Source organism: Daktulosphaira vitifoliae, unplaced genomic scaffold (assembly GCF_025091365.1).
Source record: "Daktulosphaira vitifoliae isolate Bord-2020 unplaced genomic scaffold, ASM2509136v1 Scaffold_5, whole genome shotgun sequence".
Lineage (NCBI taxonomy): Eukaryota > Metazoa > Arthropoda > Insecta > Hemiptera > Phylloxeridae > Daktulosphaira > Daktulosphaira vitifoliae.
This window is the reverse complement of record NW_026099576.1, coordinates 11,647,944-11,669,234: the sequence shown is the minus strand read 5'-3', so window position 1 is coordinate 11,669,234 and position 21,291 is coordinate 11,647,944. Positions and strand designations below refer to the sequence as shown.

The window sequence follows — 21,291 nt, the reverse complement described above, 5'->3', positions numbered from 1 at the left end:
AAAAAAAAAAAAAAAAAAAAAAAAAAACACATCATAGTAAAACCAATACCTTCTCAGCTTCGCATCGAAGCTAAAATATATTTTTGTTGAAAGATTTATGTAAAAATGATTTGTTTAATTAAAACAAAAATTTTATTCAATATTATCTAACTATGTGTATCAAATACTTAAATAAAATCTTATGATCTATACATTTTTCAAAAATTTATATTTAAAAATATATAATATATATTAAAAAAGAAATAAAGTTTAACATTTTAAAATTTTCTGAAAATTTATATCATTAGTTATGGTATAGTTTAAGAGAAGTTAAATTAGAGAAATACACACGTTATCTCTTCTTCGTAATTCATGCGTGCATATTGCTATGCATTATAAAAGAAGTCTTGTTTTATTTAAGAACCGTATGTGTAACAAAAGATTGCCATTAAATGCGGACAGACAGAGTGCTCGTTGAAATGTACTAAATTTATGGTTTTTAATAACAGGCACGTCAGGTGTACGAGAGGAAATATTTCGTTCATCTGACATTCATGAAAGTGCTTTGCCTCTTTTCTATCCAAACCTCCTCCAAAGTTTTTTCCTTGCAGTCGTTAAAGGTTTACTGTTTTACGAATAGCGACAGCGACAAAATTGTTCCATAAGAAAATATTATAAAAAAAAAAATGTTGAAACATTTAATATACAATCGAATTATGAAATTGATGAATATATAGCTTGGTAGATGTACAGAATACTTTTTTTATTTGGAGTAATTTTCAAAACATTTAATAAAAGATGTATATATATAGTGGAAAGAATGATTAACTTCTAAAAGAAAATTTTATTCTCAATCTAGACTTTGAATTTACATAACAGTATTTGTTTCTATAAAATATTAATGTGATTTAAATATTTAATAACGATTTTAGAATTTATTCATACAATTAATAATCAAATATGCATATACATTTTTTTTATCAAAGATAATTTTTGTTTTACCTGGGTTTTATTACTTCTATTCTGTTAAAATCCATTGCTGAGTCCGCTATTACTTTTGTAAGACTTGTCTCTAAAATTCAATTTAAATAAATATTAAAGATTAGAATTTAATTTTTAATTAATTATTAAAATTTATATATTTAGATAATTCCATCTATAAAATGTATCTTAAACCTAAGCAAAATTCAATTTACAAGCAATTTTTTTGTACTTATATAAACCCTTAAACTTATTGTGTAAATAGCATATATAATAATATATAACATCGAAATAAAATTTTGACTATTAGCTGCATAATAATATTTTATGTACAATGCCAATTGTCTTGTTTTCACTTTTGATGATAATAAAAAAAAAACTCAAACGAATATAAAAGGGACAATATCGTAACTTCAAGCGTAGTGGTATTACGTTTGAAAAAAGGTTTGATAAGACATCGCGCTCCTACTTGAAAAAAGGAGATATAGTATGGAACTTGATATTAACTAATTAGTTCAATAATAACACATGCATTTAATAATCACAAGATAATATTTTTGTTCAAACAAATAAAAACAAATGATAAATAAACTAAAAATTTAAATAAATTATAAAAATTATGAAAGTTTTAGGAGTGACAGTGACATTTGTATAGTAAGGCATGTCAGTATTGAGTATCCCAATGTAAACCAAAATCTTTTACTGAATGATACTTTCTAAAGACGAAAGACAATTGATGCGCGTAATCTTCAGCTAGTAAATGATGTAAAGCAGAGAGGCTGTTGCTAGACCATTTTTTGAATTATCACGCGCATGTACAGAGTAGACCTACGATGTTTGGTTGGACAAACAAGATATCATCTACCATGTCAGGACCTGTGATAATATCGCTAAAATAGGTGGTTTTGGTAAGGACTACTTGGGCATAATGTTAATTAACGCTGACTTTAATGTCCAATTCACGCAAACAATGAATTACAAGGTTAAGAGCTGAGCTGACGCTATATGTCACTATGAGACATTTGCATATTATTCTCAGAAGTACTTATTTACAAAAAAATAATGTCACCGAATCTTGTTATGTGTACCTAACAACAGTATTTTGTTGTGATAAAGTGTAAATAGATAAGCCTATAAAATATTTGTTCAACTTTTTCTTTATACATAAGTAAATAACTTTTTTAAATGAAAGTGTTTTTCTTTTATTATAAACTAAAGTTTACCTAATGGTAAATGACCATTAGGGTTTATGTATGCGTTAATTCAAATTTCAAGTTATTTATTCTAGTTGACAATGTAACATCTATTAAGAAAGTAAAATGCTCACAAGGTGTGCTATCGAGTTACTGTAATAATACATTTATGATGTTTTATTTGAATTCAAAATTGAAGCTCTAAATTTTTACACTTAGAATTATTAAGGAATCGTCTATATTTCTTACTTATAATAAAATTGGATTATACATAATTTCGTTAACTTTTACTCATTTCATTTATACTTTAAATATATTTCTACCAGTGAAAATTGAGAACTGATGGTAATTCAGAATAGTAAATATGTCACTTGAGAATGAAAAATTCTAACGCGATATTTTTTAAAAATGTGGTTTTCAATACATCAGTTGTTTTTTATGCTTCAAAATTATATTGAAATTTTTTTAAATCGTATTAATTACTTGGAAAGTTACAGAGAGTGGAAACGTTCTAAATGCTTCAAAAAAGATAAAATTAGAAAATCTAATTGGAACTATTTCACTTTGAAAAATACATAAGAATAAAAAAATTCTATGTAGACAATGTTTTATTTTTTTGGAATGAAAAAGATTTTCGACTAAATTATTGTATTACCACGTTATGATATTATATCATCATTTGATATTATTATTATTATTATTATTATTTATGTAACTAATTTTATAATTTATATTTGGTATTAATTGTTATAATACAGATAAATATCTATTAATATTGATTAATTTATAAAATTATATCATAAATCGAGGAATAACATAAATTATGGTATTGATTTTTTTTTTTTTAATGGCAATTACTAATTTAATTACATATATTATATATGTTGGTATTACTGACACTAAGCTATACATTTGCTTAAATTTAAAAGGTTTTAAATAATAAAATATTTCATTTAAACAGAATAAAAAGGTTCTTTCATAATGTGCATCTTATGATGATTATGTAAACTTAAATCAAAATTTGATTGAAAAATTGTATACGACAAAAAAGATTTCATATTTTAAAATTATTATTCTACAGTATGCAACTGTATTACATTTTAATACAAACCTTATTTTTGGTTTGATAAGTTCTGTGTCTAGCTCTGCAATCCGAAAAATTGTACATTGATCTGAAACAGCAGTTTCGTCTGGTACAATAAGTAGTTGTATGAGATCCACCTATAATATTGAATGAATATTATTATTATTATAGTATTTTAATTAAATTTCAAATTTGATGTTAAGCTGAGAAGGTATTAATTTTACCAAAATGTGTTTATATATTTTTTTTGTGTCTGTACTAATTTTTCTCAGCTCTCACTGGGCCGATTTCTTTCAACGATACGTCAAAAGATCACAAATCGTATCTATTTGAAGAAATTATCATCAAAATTTGAAAAATTTTCCCTCGTTTCCCGTAAATGGTGAAAGTCCAAAAAAAAAAAGAGAATTTTAAAATCGATAAATTTTAACATTTATAAAACTTTTTTCTTAAAACTGTTAGAACTTTTTGAAAAATGAACGAATCAAAAAATTGTTTTTAATATAAATAACTTAAGTATTTTTTATTTATAATATATAAAATTTATGTAAATTAATATGTCTTGTATTAATATAGAAATAAATCATTTCAATAAAAGTAATACTAATTATTTCTACAATACTTTTGGTGTTTAAATAGATGCTACATTTGAAATATTCAGAACTATATTCCTATAGTTACTTTCTATAATATACCAATATTAAAAAATATTCCGGCCTTAGTTTCACCTATAATTTTTTCTTATGATGTGTTATTAATTTTCATTGTAATTAAGATTTTTTTGGGTATTTTTTTTTTATATGTAAATATTCTTTTTTTTTTACTAATTAGTAATAATCTCAGATTAAAGGAGAAAGAAAAAATCTAAACGTAGATTTGTAATCAGCGCAATAATTTTAGCTATAGAAAAAGTATATTTTTTTGACCTGTTTAAACCAAATTATTTTTGTAAATGATTTTTTACCAAGAACTTGAATTTTTATAAAAGTTCATCATAGAAGAAACGAAGTATAAGTTATTTTATTAATTCGTTACTTAATAAATATTTGTAATATCTTAAGAATAGACTATTAAAAATATTTTTTTTAACCCATTGTGTTAAATATTTATGCACCACCAATATTTTAATTTTATCATTTAAGACTTATAAATAAGATTTAAAAACTTATTTTACTTGGGTAGTATTTTTATTACTAAAATTGTATCTATGAATTATTTTTTATTTAAATTCCCAAGTATTTGAGATTTACAATAAAGAAAATATACTATATTTTACGATTTGAAACAATAACTGATATGGAAAACCAAACATTATGTAATAAGAATTGATCATTGTGGCTAATATTAATTAAAATTAAAAATGCATTTAAAATATTAATTTAAAATTAAAAGAATATTTAGTTTAAAAAATTACAAAAAATACTAAACCTCAAGTATACATTAACACATATATGTGTTAAGAGCTAATGATGATAATATTGTTTTGTATACACGAGTTTTTAGAATTTTTTTAATTAAATATTTTTTTGTTTTAAATTAGTATTTTTATATATTTTTAATTTTAATTAAATATTATAACTTAGTTAATAATTTTAATGGAACGCTCTTTAATAATTAATCACTAGAATTGTTATTAACCATTTAATAGAATACTAATGAAATTGTTTACTATAAAGAAGTCCTACATTGGTAATAAAGAATTCAAAACATATTTATGTTTAATTTTGGATACCAAAAAAATTATTCTCCGATAAACTGGACAATGGAAAAATAACCATAGATAAAACGTCTAATGAAATAAACAATTATATAAAAAATAATTTTTTAACTCTTCATAAAAAACTTTTATTTTATATAACAAAACAATAAAAATATTCAATTTAAATTAAAAAAAAAATTATACAAAATTAAAATTTTATAAACGTTACTTATGTTTTAACTAGATGTTTAATTTTATATTCTACATCCAATGGAAAGAGAATAAAAGTGAAAATATATGATTTTGTTAGACAATAAAAACTTTTTTTAACCGTCAAATTTTCTGGGATGGCGTTTTTACATATTCGGTTAGTTTTCTTTATAGTCTATGATAGACAAAAAAGTTTATTAAAAATATGAAAAGAAAGCATCTAACATTTTGCCTTAGGTGGCAAAATATTTTAGATCTGCTTTGAAACTAATCGTAAGAAATAATTTGTACTTGACAATTTATTTTTTAAAACTTTGAGATTTACATCGTCTCTCAAATAAGTAACTCAAATGTCTAGTAAATGTTTGTTGGTCGTAATCACTTTTTTTTTTTTTTAAATTGTTCTTCGTATCATTAGTAATATTTTCTGAATATCCAATAAAATTATAAAATATTACAATTTTAACAAAATTTACTAGAATTGGATTACGAGCATTGATTGAAACACAATCAATAGTTATAGTTTTGATAATTTTGATTGATATTATTTCTACCATATCTTCTTCTCCCTCGCTTTTATCCCAAGTACTTGGAATCATATCACTAGCTCTTATATTACCCCCAATTACATCCAACCACCGTTTTTTTCTTCCTTTAATATTCATTTCTATAACCGTTCTCATATCTTCCAATTTTTCTCTTTTCATATTAAGACCAACAAACCTATTATCTCTCATCTTATCTACAATCGATGCTACTTTCTCTTACATATTCGTTCAATATCTGATATTTTCTCGTCACTCCACTCATCCATCTAAACATTCTCATCTCTGTTACACTCATTCTCAGCTAAACGTCGTCAAACGCCCAACACTCTCAACCCTACAAATCCTATCATGTATATTAAATATTTTATAAATTTATGTTCACCGTAAACCAAGTTCCCTAATTTTTCAACAGTCGTTGATTAAATTATATGAATGTTTTATATATTAATGTAATTCAAATACCGTCAGTGATTCTTCAAAAATATTAGTGTCATATTCTTCAGAAGGTGCGAATGAATTTGGCATTAATATTTCAGTAGTAACCCATCGGCAATCCAAATAAGCAATAACCTCATCACCTTGAAACCTGGAACACAAATTAATATTGTTAGTCATAACTAAAATGGTCTTGTTCGATAAAAAATGTCTAATAGTGAAAATGTTATATTAATATTATAAATATAGGTGAACAATTTATGTAATTCTATATTACCCCCCAAATTTCATGTTTACTATTTTTATTGAAAATACTCAAATGTGTAAAAATTGTTTGCAACTTATTGTCACCGTAATAAATAATCAAAATTTTTTCATTATTTTCATTGCTATAATTAACTATTAATGGTTAGATTATAGTAGTATTAATGATTATCAATTATGCGTTTTCGATGAAATAATAATTGAAATGATTCATGACTATTTAGATATTTTAATAAATTTAAATTTCCGTATTGTACTTAATTGTACAAATTATAAAATGTGATTGTTTATTAAAACATAATCTTTTTGCTTATAACCGCGTTATACCCATACTACTGATAGGCAAAATCATTCAAAATATTAAACGATAAGTAAATAAAGGTTATAAAAAAATATAATAATATTAATCTATGATTTTTCTCGAAGCGGTGAAATATCTTAAATCGACCATGAAATACCTTTACTTTGTGTAAAATAAAAAAATTAAATAAATTAAATCACTTTCCTTTTTTTTTTTTAATCGTACAATCTTTAATAATTTTAATTACATTAAGTACAAATGAGGTTTATGTTAAACAAATATATAAAATAATATATAGACAGTAAACCTGTTAGAAGAGGCTACTAGTTGGTATCTTCTATCAAGTGTATAGAATAGGCTAACCAGTGCTGGTACTTCATGGTTTGTGAAATCATGGATAGTCAACCAATAGGTCACGATACCACATTCGCTTTAGGCGCCTTCTGGGGTCACCAGGAATAGAGTGGATGGATTTCATTTTCTTTTTATATTAATAAACTGTAATTAGATTAATTTTGATACGTACCCTAAACCTAGTTGATGAGTAATACCGTCAGCTAAGACAGACGCAATTAAAACAGACCTATTTGACTGTGGTGTGTTAAATGATACACGCAATAGATCTGGCCCACTGATTTCAAGTACAATAGATCTGATCGATTTTGATGTTGAAGTTAAATGTAACACGGTCCCAAAATCTACCTATAAGCAAAACAAACAACGTTATTAGATATGTAATTTTTAATACAATATACAAAAATTTAGGACATTTTGTACGCATTTACAAAAAAGAGGAACTTGTAATGCAACCAAAATATGTTTCACTATAATTATTTATCATATACCCAAATCAAATTCAAAAAGGTCTAACAGTGTTAATTTTGTTGATAAAAGTACATATATTTATGTGCTCTTCGATCTATTATACACATAATAGTTGAAATTTTAACAACGCATTTTGAAATATTGAAATGTCGATAAATATTGATTAACCACGGATATGGTTACCGAGATTATTAATCTTAAGATTAGAAATGTCAGTAATTTTTTTACAAATTCAATCCGAGCAAAGATAAGATTTAGTTAATGCATGCATTATATATGAATGTTGTATTTAAAGATGAATTTTTTGCTTAATTTTTTCATTGAATAAAAATCCCTGATAGCATTTTTTAAAAAATGTTTTTATAAATATATTTTTTTAATTTTCTCTTTGGGAATTGTTTTACTTTTGTATATTAATTAAACAACTGAAGTATTTTCATAATATAATTATATTAAAGTTGAAATATAATTTTACTGTATAAAATTTAAAAGGCAGTCAATTCGCTGGTTTCGACATCTGGCCCATTAGCTCAGTTGGTTAGAGCGTCGTGCTAATAACGCGAAGGTCGTGGGTTCGATCCCCCCATGGGCCACACATTTTTTGTTTCATTAAGATTATTTTTGTTTTTTCAGTTTCTTGTTTGGATAAATATTTTATTTATATTTCATTGCGAAACTCTTTTGACAATTGAAAATTAATGAAATCATTTGTTTATTATTAATACGTTTTGTCATATTAATATGTCAAAAAGTATAATTTTAGTTTAGTCAAATTATTTCATACAGATCTTTTATAAACTATAAATTTTATGTTAACAATTTTATTCCTATTAAACAAATATTTTATTAATAAAATTTTAATAATAGGCATATTAATTAAAAGTGATATTGTATTTAAATAATTAAGTAACAATGTAAATAAATTATGAAATTCTACTGAGATTATGAAAAGTCAAACACATATCGCATTATAGCGTAGAGAAATTTTACATTTTGATTACTTCAATAAAGCATATTTTTCTTTTTCTAAATATGTTAGCAATTTGCATATAATTTGGTTTGAACTTATTTTAAATGCTATAAATAACATGCAATATAACTCTTATGAGAGGTCAAAACATTAAAGAGGCAATATAATTTTTGCACTCACAATACGATATGAAAAATTGTAGTGAGCAACAAGTTATTTTATTGTATTGAAATCTATGTCAATACGTAAGTATTTATTTTAACTTACTTTTGGTAAAATTCTGAGACTGACAAGTATGGAAAACTTGTTTGGAAACTTTTTATGATTGGGTAAAGTAAACCCTTTTTGGAGATTTTTAAGTTTACCTTCAATTGTCCGCATATTATCACTTGGTGCCACTAGTTCCATAACACCTAGCCAATAAAATATATTTAAAATAATAATTTATTGAAAATAGAAATTATTATAAATTACTTACCATTACAAGGAAAATCATTACATTTTCTCATTTCTTTGTTATGTCCCTGGCTACATTTTATACATTTCCTATGTCTGTATTGTAAACCTGTGTCACAAGATACATTGCATGCTGACCAATCACTCCAATCTCCCCAACCTAAAATTTTCAATATTATTTATTTTAGAAAATTAAAATTATTAATTCAACAATGTATTTTATAAAATGCAAAACACGTTGTTAATTTAATAAGTTATAGATATGGTGTTGGTGATGAAATTATAATTTATCAACATAAATTAAAACAATATTTTACAATAAATAATTAATTTTAAATAAATAAAAATTAATGACCTGATTGATTTAATTATTTTGCTTAAAAATTATAATTTATTATTTGTTTCATAATCATCGCATACAGTTCATGATATTGATTATTGATACATAAAATTAAATGTAATTTGTACTTCGTTTATTGTTAAAAGTAGTAATTGTGAGACTTAATCTGGAAATGCTGACGTTTGGCCGTATAATAATTTTGGATGGGTTTTTATTTGTCCCCGAGTGCTCATAAATTCTGCCTAAATACAGGTGTATTGACACTACATATATTTCTTTACGTATCCCAAGAGAAAAGTAAGTACAATGTCGGTCTGTTTGGATGAAAAAACAACGATAACATTTTACGTTTAGAAATGCGCATAGTAATACACCAAGTGGTTGCCCCATTCGCCGGTTTTATTGATTTTCCTGCATAATTTTACCCATTTGATCAATTGTGTATGTATTTTGTGTATGTATTTTGTGTATACTTGTTTTTCTTTATTATAATCGAGTTGAATATTTGGGGGACGTTTCTCCGATGGCATTTTATTTACCCGGAAACAATTTTTCACCGATAAAAGCATGAAAGGTTTACCTATTCCGTGTGCTTAAAGAATATTTTACTATCTTATTTTGTTTACGCGTTTTATAATAAATGTAGAGGGAAACATTTATTATTGTTCATTTAAACTTTACCGTAAAATGGTGTAACTTTGATAATTTTTCATTGTTTTTTCGTGTATTTGTCATTTATTTTGCATTTTGCTACATTATTACAATTTTTTTTATAATATTTGTTTCATATATATATATGTTACTCTTAATAAATATAAAGAAAAAAATTTGTTTTTTAATTTTATCGTACTAGTAATTGTTTTAAAACGAATTTATCAAAATTATACTAATCATGGGTTATCTTTGATAACGCACTAAATTTTGTATTGAATTAAATAAAAAATTATTATCTGATAGTCAATTGTTTCAAAAATGATTTTTCTGAAAACTATTAAGTTAATTATATCAACTTCACCTAAGATACATATCATACTACTATTTAATATTTTTATATTTTGATTAAATTTTATTAGTGAACAAAAAATCATGTTTATTTTTAACAATTTTTTATTAAAATAGTTGATTGATTATAAAAAACTCATCATTATAATTACACCCTAGATTAACCTCTTAAAATTTGATGCTTAGAGCTATTGCTTGTAAATTAGTCAGACAAATATTTGTTTTAGTAAATGAAAATGAAAACATTATATTTATTTTATTATTCTACATAACATCTTCTCTTAAAAACTGTGCTTGTCTTAGAGAAGATGATAAAATCTTCATAGCCTAGCGCAAAGGACTTAAACTTTTGTATCTACGTACATAGGCTTGAAACGTTTCTGACTGAATTAAATTAGCCAACGTAATTAATTTTATAAAACAATAATCAATTATATTGCATAATGTTGTAGTAGCAATTCAAAGACCAACGAATTAAAATGATTATGCGGACATAACTTGTAATACAACACTGATACTTGTGTATTGGCAATGTGAGGTGTGCGCATGAAATTTATTGGAATAGAAGTTGGCAAACGATAAATGACCGCTACGGGTATTATAATATTAAATGGCGGTTAGTCAACAGTACACACAGTAACCACGTCGGCATATTTTATCCCACGTGACCCTTCGGCCACACACGTATTGTTGAATAATCTTGATGAAATTATAATTGAGCGTTTTCAACTGTTTTACCGCAGCAATGAGGTTGACAATCAGATGTACCTTTATTCGTAAAACAATTCTCAGCATTGGGTAAAAACTGTTAACTGATGGACCGTTAATAATGATTATTAATTATTTTGTGGAGAACCATAAACTGATAAGTACCAAAATATAACTTAACAAGCCTTTTTTTTATAAGTCTATATGGATATTACAATGTTCATATTTTTATCTGTAATTATATGTTTATTCAGTGAACTATTTTTTACCTAATGAAAAAATAAATCACCTCATATAAAATGTTTGTCTAAAACTAGTAAGCTATTTACTGTAAGCTCTTAACGAATGATTTGAGAGTTATAGTGACGAACATTCTGTGTTCTTAAGTATACCGAAAAAATTAAAACTTTCTGTCACTCAAGTTATCGAGGACAGAAATCGAAATTTCTTTTGAGAGGGCGTCATGTACAAATGTTCGTACTTATTACTCAAAATTAATATAAATATATAAGCGAAAGAAGGTCTATCTAATAGTAAATTAATTGATCCGTTCCCGCTTGGAACTAAATCAAACCTTTGTCTAATGAAGTTGTACACTATGAACTATAATAATTTGAATATGTACAGACATACTCGTTGAAAATCGTTACTTTATAAAGATTAAATTGAAACCTAATTGTATCGTGCAACACTATTATATACTAATATTTTGAGTTGCATTAATAACGTGTAATTTTAATAATATTATTTCAACAGTTGTTGTACATTATTAGATAAAAATAGTAATTAAATGTTAATATTATCAAAATCTATTTATTTAAAGTAATTTATTCTAAAATCCTTGGCTTATTATTATGCAAAGCATTAGTCATATTACGACAGTATAATACATGAAAATAATTTCGAATAGTTGATTCCAGTTTTCACGAAAATATCGTTACTAAATTTTGAGGTATTCATTAAGTACTCAAAACCATAAAATGCAAATTGAAAAATAACTACAAGTATATCTGATCTGTTTTCCATGGTAAACATTTAATAGTAACAAAAATACTAAAAGCCCTGTTGAGGCTTTTAGTATAAAAGGGAATATATAAGTACATAGAGCTTACAAAATAAATTTATTCATAAATAATATGCATACATTAATGTATTTCCTTACAATAAAACGTATATGTTTGATGTTATTAAACATAGACTAGGGATTATTTATAAAATTATTTTTTTTTTTTAATAAATCTTATATTTGTCTTGAAACAAAATAATTTTCTAATATTTCCTTACTTTTTTAATGACTTTATGAAATATTAAGTATCTTCAAAGTAATAATAATAATATACATATTAATAAAAATGTATTATTAATAGCTAGCAGTAGAGGTTCGTGGGTGCTGGTGGTGGGTTACAACTTTAAATATAATACTGCTAGTCATAGGTATAAAAAATTGTCAAATTAAATATAATAAAATAAAACGCATATTATTATTTTAAAGGTCGCAGTAGAAAATAGAAATGAAAATAATAATAATAGCGATTATACTATTATAACAACCGATAACGACAAGCAGTTAATTCTAAAAATAAATTACCTAATATAGTAATATGCAAATATTTTACCATATGAACGACACTGCCGGTCGTCCAAACGCTACTCGTGTGTGTATGCGTAACCGAATATAATGAGGAAAACAATTCTAATGTACGCACACGACAAATGTATTATAACTATTTTACTATTTAAAAATTTGCATTTTTAATAAAAATGTAGAACATACAATTAATTTTCTCCTTTTAATTAATTTTAGTAGGGGTGTGATGGTCCCGTCGTCCAAGCCACGAGCCGCCACTGATAGCCAACATTAAATTTCATATTTTGAAGTACAATAAAAATAGCTAAAAAAATTTTCTCATTAAATTCAACAAAAACGGGTACATTGATTTATATTGTATAATTGTAAAATAAACCAATTCTAATATTGCTGGTCATATTTGATTTGCTTATAATTAAATTTAAAGTAATTGTACAGTTTAAGAAAAATATTAAATTAATTTTAATATCGCGTGTGACGTTTAAGTTTAATGTAATGAAATAGTAAAATCTATATTGAACGTTTAAAATTCTCAAGCATTTTCACACTGGATTTTTTTATTCACAAATAATGAAATATCACAAATAGCGAACTCGTTACTTTAAAGTATTCTACACACGTATCATTTTAAAGAGTCGTGACTGGGCTAGTAAAAGTAACGAGGGTTCAATTTTTTATTTAGTTAGTTTTAAAACTAATTGAGTATCATTGTCAGTCAGTTTATGTTTGGTTTAATTAAAACTATTGAAGCTTATGCAGTTGTTTTTACTATAATAGTTATATACCGTATTATTTTGTTAAAACCATTAATTGAATATCTATAAATTAAGTACACAGAATGATTCATTAATTAAATACTATTTATATAATATAAAAATATAAGTAATATTCATATTATTCATATTCATCCTTTATACTTTATAAGGATGTCCACTTTATTTTTTCAAATAACAACATATATAATTAAAGAGATTATATATAAGATAAAATATAAAACATAAATATAAAATGATATAAACGTTCAATATGATTTTTATTACTTGTTCTCCGCCGTCTTAGGATTAATTCTTATACATCTAAAAAAAAATGTTGCCCATTTACATAAACTGCTTTTTTAAAAATAATAAGTTCCCATTTAACTTTCAAAAGTTACCCAACTCAACCTTTAGAAATAATTTTCTTTTACAATTAATTTGATATTTACTACGGTTTATAAAAATAAATCAAATTTTAATCTGTATTTTTTTAAGAAAAAACATAATACGAAAAAATGGTGGGTACTATACTGAATAAATCACTATGTATATTATGTATATTTTATTTATATAAAAAAGAATTATATTTATGTTTTTTATGCATCGGTTGAATTTTATTGAAAGTTAATATTTTTTTATTTATTATTGAATTTCAATTTTAACATTTGTATATTCAACAGTACATTTAACCCAATAAAAATTATAACGTGTAGACTACATAACTTACATTGAAGTAAATAGAAAGGCTTCTTTACTCCATAAATATTACCATTTCATTCAGACTTTCAAACATATTATTAAAATAATAATTTTAAAAAAATGTAAAATCTTTAATAAAGTACATTATACTCAAGTTTACCTATTAAATAATTTAACATAAAAAAGTTTTAAGGGGCTTCAATTATTCGTTGCCACTTATCATCACCACAATCACGAGTTAAAAATATAGTATATAACAAAATTATACATGCTGTTTATTTTGTTACTTCCATCCATTTCTTAAAGTTCTTACCTATTTCAGCATTGTTACTGTCAGACTTTTAGTGCTGTGCAGATGAAATGTACTCGAGTAGACGAGTAATCGCTCGAGAAGGATAAATAAACGAGCGAAAAGTTTTGCTCATTCGAGGTAAGTTTTAAAGCCGCTCGTCACCCAACGGGCCATCTCACAAAATTTACTCTGATTTTAGTATAAAGTGGCATATTAGTCACGAAGGCAACTTTGAATCCCAATATTGTTTTACTAGTTTGACGGTTGAAATTAATCGGCATGCTTTAGCATTGCTATTTGAAGACTATTTGTAGGGGGTGTTCAATGCCATGATAAATCAAAATTTCTGTCTAACGAAATAGTTTTATAAGTTATCACTTCTAACAAGCAAAATTGTCTGTACTCAACATAAAGCCTCGATATTAAACCAACTATGCTAACAATCTAAGATATAATGATTAATATTTAAATCATATAAGTATAACACGATGTTTATCAAAATATATATAAACAATAATTCTATAATACAGGATGATTCTTTTAGTTTTAGATACTTATTTTTTTTAAGACAATAATTATATTAAGGAAATTCCCTTTAGTATTGTTTAATTTTATATAATTCTTGATTTGTTAAGTATTAAGTATTTTTTTAATTTGTTCCTTATACCTTGTAAAAGTGTCAACATTATATTTTTAAATGACAATAAACATATTTAACTAGTTTATACAACAAAAAATGATATAGTTAAGAACATGACTGGTCGTTGAAAACTTTTGAAATTTATAGTACTCTGTAATTTATTAACATTTTTCAATGTAGAATGAATGAGGAGCGCGACAGAATAACGCGTAATGATAAAAATATTATAACTCAAACTTCACCTACACTCTATAATTTAACATAGTTATAACTTCCAAAATAATGGATCAAACGTTCAATCGACCAGTAATTTTCTTAATTAGATCATTTTTAATTTTATATGCTAGTTAAATATGTATGTTTCCATTACATAAAATTAAGTTAACACCCATGTAAGGTATAAGAAATTAATTGAAAACACACTTAATAATTAATAAACCGAGAAATTTATGAAAAACAAATGATCAGTTTAACAATTTTATATTTTCCTAACTTTATTTCTAATGATAGACGGTCCGTTTTGCACTAGACACCAGACAGTACTAATGAGAAAATCAGAAGAAAAGTCTCGTTGGCACTCTGAGCATGGAACTCGGGTACCCGTGTGTCGAAACATACGTTTTTACCCACTAGGCCAGGCCGACTTCATAAAAAATAAATAAATCGAGAAATATATAAAATTTAAAAATACCAAAATAGAAATCTCTTCATATAATTAAATTCATATAATAATAAATATATTTATATATACTATATGTAATATAATGTTTAGACGTTTTAAGTTTATATAGTAGTTACAACATATTAATTGTAACATGTTTGAATATGAACATGTCACGTTTTAGAATCGGTAAACTATTGCTAATTAAATTCTTTTTTTTCAAGCCAACATTTCATTTTAGTATCTAACTAATCAAAAGTTCTATATTATTTTTAAAATTCTTTAGCTGCTATGTATCTACTAACTAAAACACGTGTATACAAAAAGTAGCCAAGTTTAAAGAAAGTTTTTAAAAATTGCCAAAGAATTACATTAAAATCAATTTAGTTTTCAAGGACTGACTATTAAAAACTACAAAATCTAGTTGATTAAATTTTAAAACATTTGAAAATGAGAAAATTGTTTAATTATTTAATAACATTAATTCACTAAAGTTAAATCAATATTAAAAGTGGAGTGCTATAATTCTAAGAGAGACAATTACAAAGACATTTTTTCAATATAAAATAAATTATTATTATTTATTTTTAAATCTTTTTATTTTTTGAGAATAGTTCCAACATAAATATTATTGTAGATAAGCTTGCACCACTAACCAACATCAAAAATGCACCTTCGAGTTCGTCTAAAGATAGTGTTTTGATTTTAATAGGATTATTTTCATTCGATTTCCATGCAGATGAGACGATATTCAATCGCCATTTGTTATATAAGCCCATTTCGATAGCAATCCTTATTGTATTTTTCATTATTTTCTCAAATGGGGTTCCTTTTTGAGTGCAGAAACCACCATGATAAGACATTATAGTTTCTCCTTTGTAAACTTCATTAGCGTAGTCAGCCATATCCATTTCAAAGTGTTCGTCAGGGTCTAAAATGACAATGTCTCTTTGTTTCACCATTTTTTGGATTGTTTTGTTTAGGTTTGTAAATGATATAACTAAGTTCAAATTGTAATTTTCTTCAATCATTTCCTTCCCAATTGGTTGAAATGTTGAAACCGCATATGCTGTCAGACCAAACTGCCTGGCATCACTCATAGTTTGCACCGGTTTGTCATACACAGGCGTATATAATAAAATAAGCTGCATAGATGTATACACAGCACTAATGTGTAATGTATACACAACCCATGCTAGAAATATAGTGTTTGCTGATTTTGATGTGGTATGTTTTCGACTGATAGCCACACTACACATAATGGCCCAGGTTATAATAAAACAGCGACCAATGTCATAAAATTCTCGTGTCTCGGTAAGCAAGTATTTATCAGAAAGCCAAAATACTATGGAAACGGTACAATACAAAATCAATAAAGAAATCCAAAAGTTGACAGAAAATACATTTAACATGTTTAACCAATAAGGTAGTTTTTTAGGCCATGCTGAATATATTCGGAATATAACAGGTTGATTTGTTGACAAAATATTAAACATAGATAACCGTGTTGATGTCATGATGGGGTTATTTAGTAAAAAATCAGCTTCACGCTTACTTAATGCACCAGCTCCACCGTTCCACTCGCCAGTTGACGTTAAAACACCCCATCTTTCATCTTTTTCTATTTTTTTAAACACAGTTCTTATTCCACCAACATTATACACAAGATTCATTAATTCAATATCAATTCCAGAGAATTTCAATTTAGGATGAGAATCTTCATGCTTTATTGTAACGAATGGAGGCCAGTGGAAAACGGCTGATGTTAAAGTGCAGTTTTTATTGAAAAAAACACGTGGTATATGGTTTTCAAATGTTTTCACAATATTGTATTTAAATATAATTTTCTGGGAGCTATTTTCACTTTGACTACATTGATTTACTAAGTCTGGTAAATGATATTTTCCGCATCCGTATTGAAATGGGAACCAAGTTATGACATCTACAATATGCTCGACTATACCTGGTATAAGTAATACTGTTTTGATCATATAATTATGCCATAATTGTTGAAATACTGGCCTTAGGTGTTCAGAAGATCGAGTGTCAGGTCTAGTACTTAAAATAATAATGAATACGACGCCTTTAGGTTGCCATGATGTACTCGTGATATTGACTGTGCATAAAAGTTTCAATAGGTCAGACACGTTTTGCGCTGCGATCAAATAAGCGTTCGGTTGCAATATTAGATTTTCATTAAAATAACTCACGTGGAAACTATGTAAGAGAATTACGGGTTTATGGTTCCAATTCGCATAACGTATAAGAATAGACCGAAATTCATCATTAACTTCTAAACTAGTACTTACGAATGCAACTTTACGCATAGGATTTCCAATATCAAGTAAACGAATGGCGCAGTTTGCTAGTAAAAAATCTGTGTTTTTTATGTTCGATGACCATTTTATGATAGCTTTTGAATTACACACAAAAAAAATGACTAAAAGCCACTTCATAACTGTTTAAAACGTCTAATACAGAATATTGATATTTTATAAGTGAAGTGTTTAGTCTTACAGTCTAAAAGCATAAAACTTATAATTATTCTAAGACACTTAAAATAATTGAAACATTTTGGATAAAAGCTTTACTAACATTGTTCGTAATTTAGTGACTTTACCATAAAATTAGTGACATTGGTAAATAAATTATTATTCTATTGAAAATTAAAATCAGGATTTTATAAAATAATAATTCTTAAAAAGACTACCATTTTTAGTATTAAAAAGGGTTAAAAATACTTCAACAATTATATTTTTTTAAATACATAAACAATAGCATAAGTCAAAACAATAGAAATTTAATTTATTTAAATGTCTTAGATAGATATTAAATTTCGTGAAATATTTATACAGTGTCATTTATTAAATACACTACTCCATCCATTTTTTGAAAATAGTAGTTTTTCATAAAAATTACAAATTAAAATTTGATTTATTTTTACAAACTATAGTAAATGTCAAGTTTATTATTCTATAGGTAAATTTTTGGATTGAAATCCTTTATATACTTTTCTCAATTTATCAAACATGAAGTATTTTCTATATTTATCTATTATATCTCATAAACAGTATTGAGAATAGATAAATAAAAAGTTATCTATATTAAATATAGATATTTGAATTAAGATTTTAATGGGATAATGAAATTTGAGGAAAATATATCTAGATGAAGGATAAAATAATTTGTCTTTTACCTAGATAAAATACAGATAAATTCCTGTTTTTAATTTTTTTTATAATTTAAATGTTTTTCCTGTATTCCTTAAATGCTAAATGAGTTTCTATATTATTGTTGACAATACTTTCAAATTGTTAAAACAATTTTCCTTCCAACTATGCTTTACTAAAGCAGTTTTTATCAGTTTATATCTTCACTAATAATAAAAAAAAGAATTAGCAAATGATACACATCATTCATGAATGTGTTAAAGCTTTCATGGATTGTCTTGTTGCTTGAAGTGCTTGAGGATAAATCCATGTTTGCAGTTGATTTCTGACGTTTCGGACTCATTTCAGAGTTCACTCTGAAGATGGACTCTGCAATGAGTCCGAAACGTCAGAACTCAACTGCAAACATGGATATATCCTCAAGCACTTCAAGCAACAAATCATTTAATTAAGTTGTATAAGAAATTATTTATTACTTTTTAGTTATTTATTTAAGCTTTAATGATATTTTCAGCTTATAAAATTATGTTTGTTTATACAAAAAATAACCCCGATTAAAATTAAACTGAATTTTTCAGCTCTAAAATTTCAAACATTCTTCCCAGTTTTAGAAATTTAATAAAATATCTCAAAAATTACGCGATTGTAAACATGGCAATTAAAAAAAAATATGTTCTGCATTTTAAAACTGCTATAACTTTCTTTTTAAATACACTGATATTAATGATATTAAAAATAATATATTAGACACAAGAATTTTTCTTCTGGTATACTTTATATGAAAATTAAATAAAAATCTTATTGACAGGAAGACTTTGAACGCGGACACAATTTTTTTCAACTCAATTGTTGAAAATATTTTTTAAACAACTTTTAACCTATATCAAATTATAACTCTTGGTGTTTACTATAGTATTATAAATTTATGATGAACGTACTATGTTGAGGTACATTTTAATTTTATTATTAGTTATTATTTTCTTAAAATTTTACGGAAGGAGAAAATTAATAATTCATAAAATCAATACTTTAAGCTTTATAAAAAAAAAAAAAACAATGGAAATACTCGAGTTAAACATCTAATTGCAATGTAAATTAAAATTTTTTTTATGTAAATTTGCTTAAGTTTATCGAAGTACTCTAATTGGAGATGAAGCGTATCTGGCTAATTTTGAATACTAACTATATTGTCTTTGTAGTTTTTGGATATTTTCTTTTTGAATTGCAGAAGGGTCTTTGAAAATATACCCTGGATTATGATTAATTCTGAAACGAAGTAAAAACCAATATTGGGTTGTCACAATTGTTCTTTCTCTTTTCTTCTGTGTTTGAATAAATGTTGTAATACAATCAACAATGTATTGAAGTTATTTTTTCTTTTGTGTAAGAACAATCGATTTACAATTTAATTACACTCTATTTTACGTTTTCATCGTCAACCTCTGTATAATTATTATTTCAGTGCTTGGATAAATAAAAATTGATAACATAAATTCATTAAGTCTTCTTTAAGCAATAAGCAATAAATTCAATATTCTGCAGAGGAAAATATATACAAAAACGTAGAAATACAATTGGTGACGTTTCATAGAAAGGTAAAAATTGGAATGCGTTATTCATTTTGTAAAGATTGAAACGTGATTGATGGCAAAATCTATCAATGGTTCTTTACTTTTTAGCACAATCAGTTTTAGAAAATTGTTCGAACATCATGGCATTTCTTATACTTAACTGTTACACTATTCATTTATCAAGTAAGCAAAAAGCTCTTTTTTCTATCTGTCACTAAGCAAAAATTGAATGGCGTTCTTTACTTTACTTCATAAAAAGTGGTCCCGTAGCGTTTTGTTATACGAACAGTTTGTCATCATTGATATAAAAAGAACTATACAGATTCTTTATATGAGATGTTCAATCAGTTGTAGAGATATCAATAGAGAATAAAATTATGAATATAGAACGACAAATGTTTGAGTTCAGTATAAGTATTAAGAGTAATTTGATAAAGGTTTGGTACCATCGAAACAGGTGGTTTATATAACTTGAGTTACGCTAGGATCTTATTTTTAAATGTCAAAAAAAAAGGTATTTAAGTAATATCAAGTAAAGTAATAAATTAAGTATTGTAATCATAGTTAAAAATACGACTTTATCCCTAAATTTACTTTCGACTCCATTTTACTTTTGTACCTATTTTGTCACTATGCTGTTACTCACTACGTTTGGCGGCTTATTTGAGATTTGTAACATTACGTTACATTTGTTTGAACAAAGTCGTCCATATAGTTACAATAACGTCCACTAGACCACACTGTCATTTGACTTAAGTCAAACATTAATATTGAATATCTCACACTTAAATTCGAAAATTGTAAATTTATTATTTTTGTATAATTCTCTATTATTAAAAATCTGTTTTCTGTCATTATTGTAATATTTAAATGTCGAATATCCATACAAATAATGTACAAAAAAAAAAAAAAAAAAAAGT

At 25.3% G+C, this 21,291-nt stretch overlaps 1 protein-coding gene and 1 non-coding gene across 3 annotated transcripts in view; one reads left to right on the top strand and one right to left on the bottom strand.

Moving 5' to 3' along the window:
- Window positions 1-21,291, bottom strand: part of LOC126906631 (uncharacterized) — a 69,748-nt gene that overhangs the window by 13,771 nt on the left and 34,686 nt on the right. For both annotated transcript variants that reach the window (XR_007704292.1, XM_050687313.1), the window contains exons 3-8: window positions 8,968-9,105; window positions 8,757-8,902; window positions 7,221-7,396; window positions 6,157-6,280; window positions 3,265-3,374; window positions 982-1,051 (exon numbers count right to left, since the gene is read on the bottom strand). Coding sequence is in view for 1 of the 2 variants with exons in the window: in XM_050687313.1 (XP_050543270.1) it covers window positions 1,006-1,051; window positions 3,265-3,374; window positions 6,157-6,280; window positions 7,221-7,396; window positions 8,757-8,902; window positions 8,968-9,105 (740 nt within the window). In the remaining variant the exon portion in view is untranslated. The remainder of the gene's footprint in view (window positions 1-981; window positions 1,052-3,264; window positions 3,375-6,156; window positions 6,281-7,220; window positions 7,397-8,756; window positions 8,903-8,967; window positions 9,106-21,291) is intronic.
- Trnai-aau (transfer RNA isoleucine (anticodon AAU)) lies at window positions 8,039-8,112 on the top strand. Its single transcript has one exon. It is a non-coding gene; the product is annotated as a tRNA-Ile (tRNA).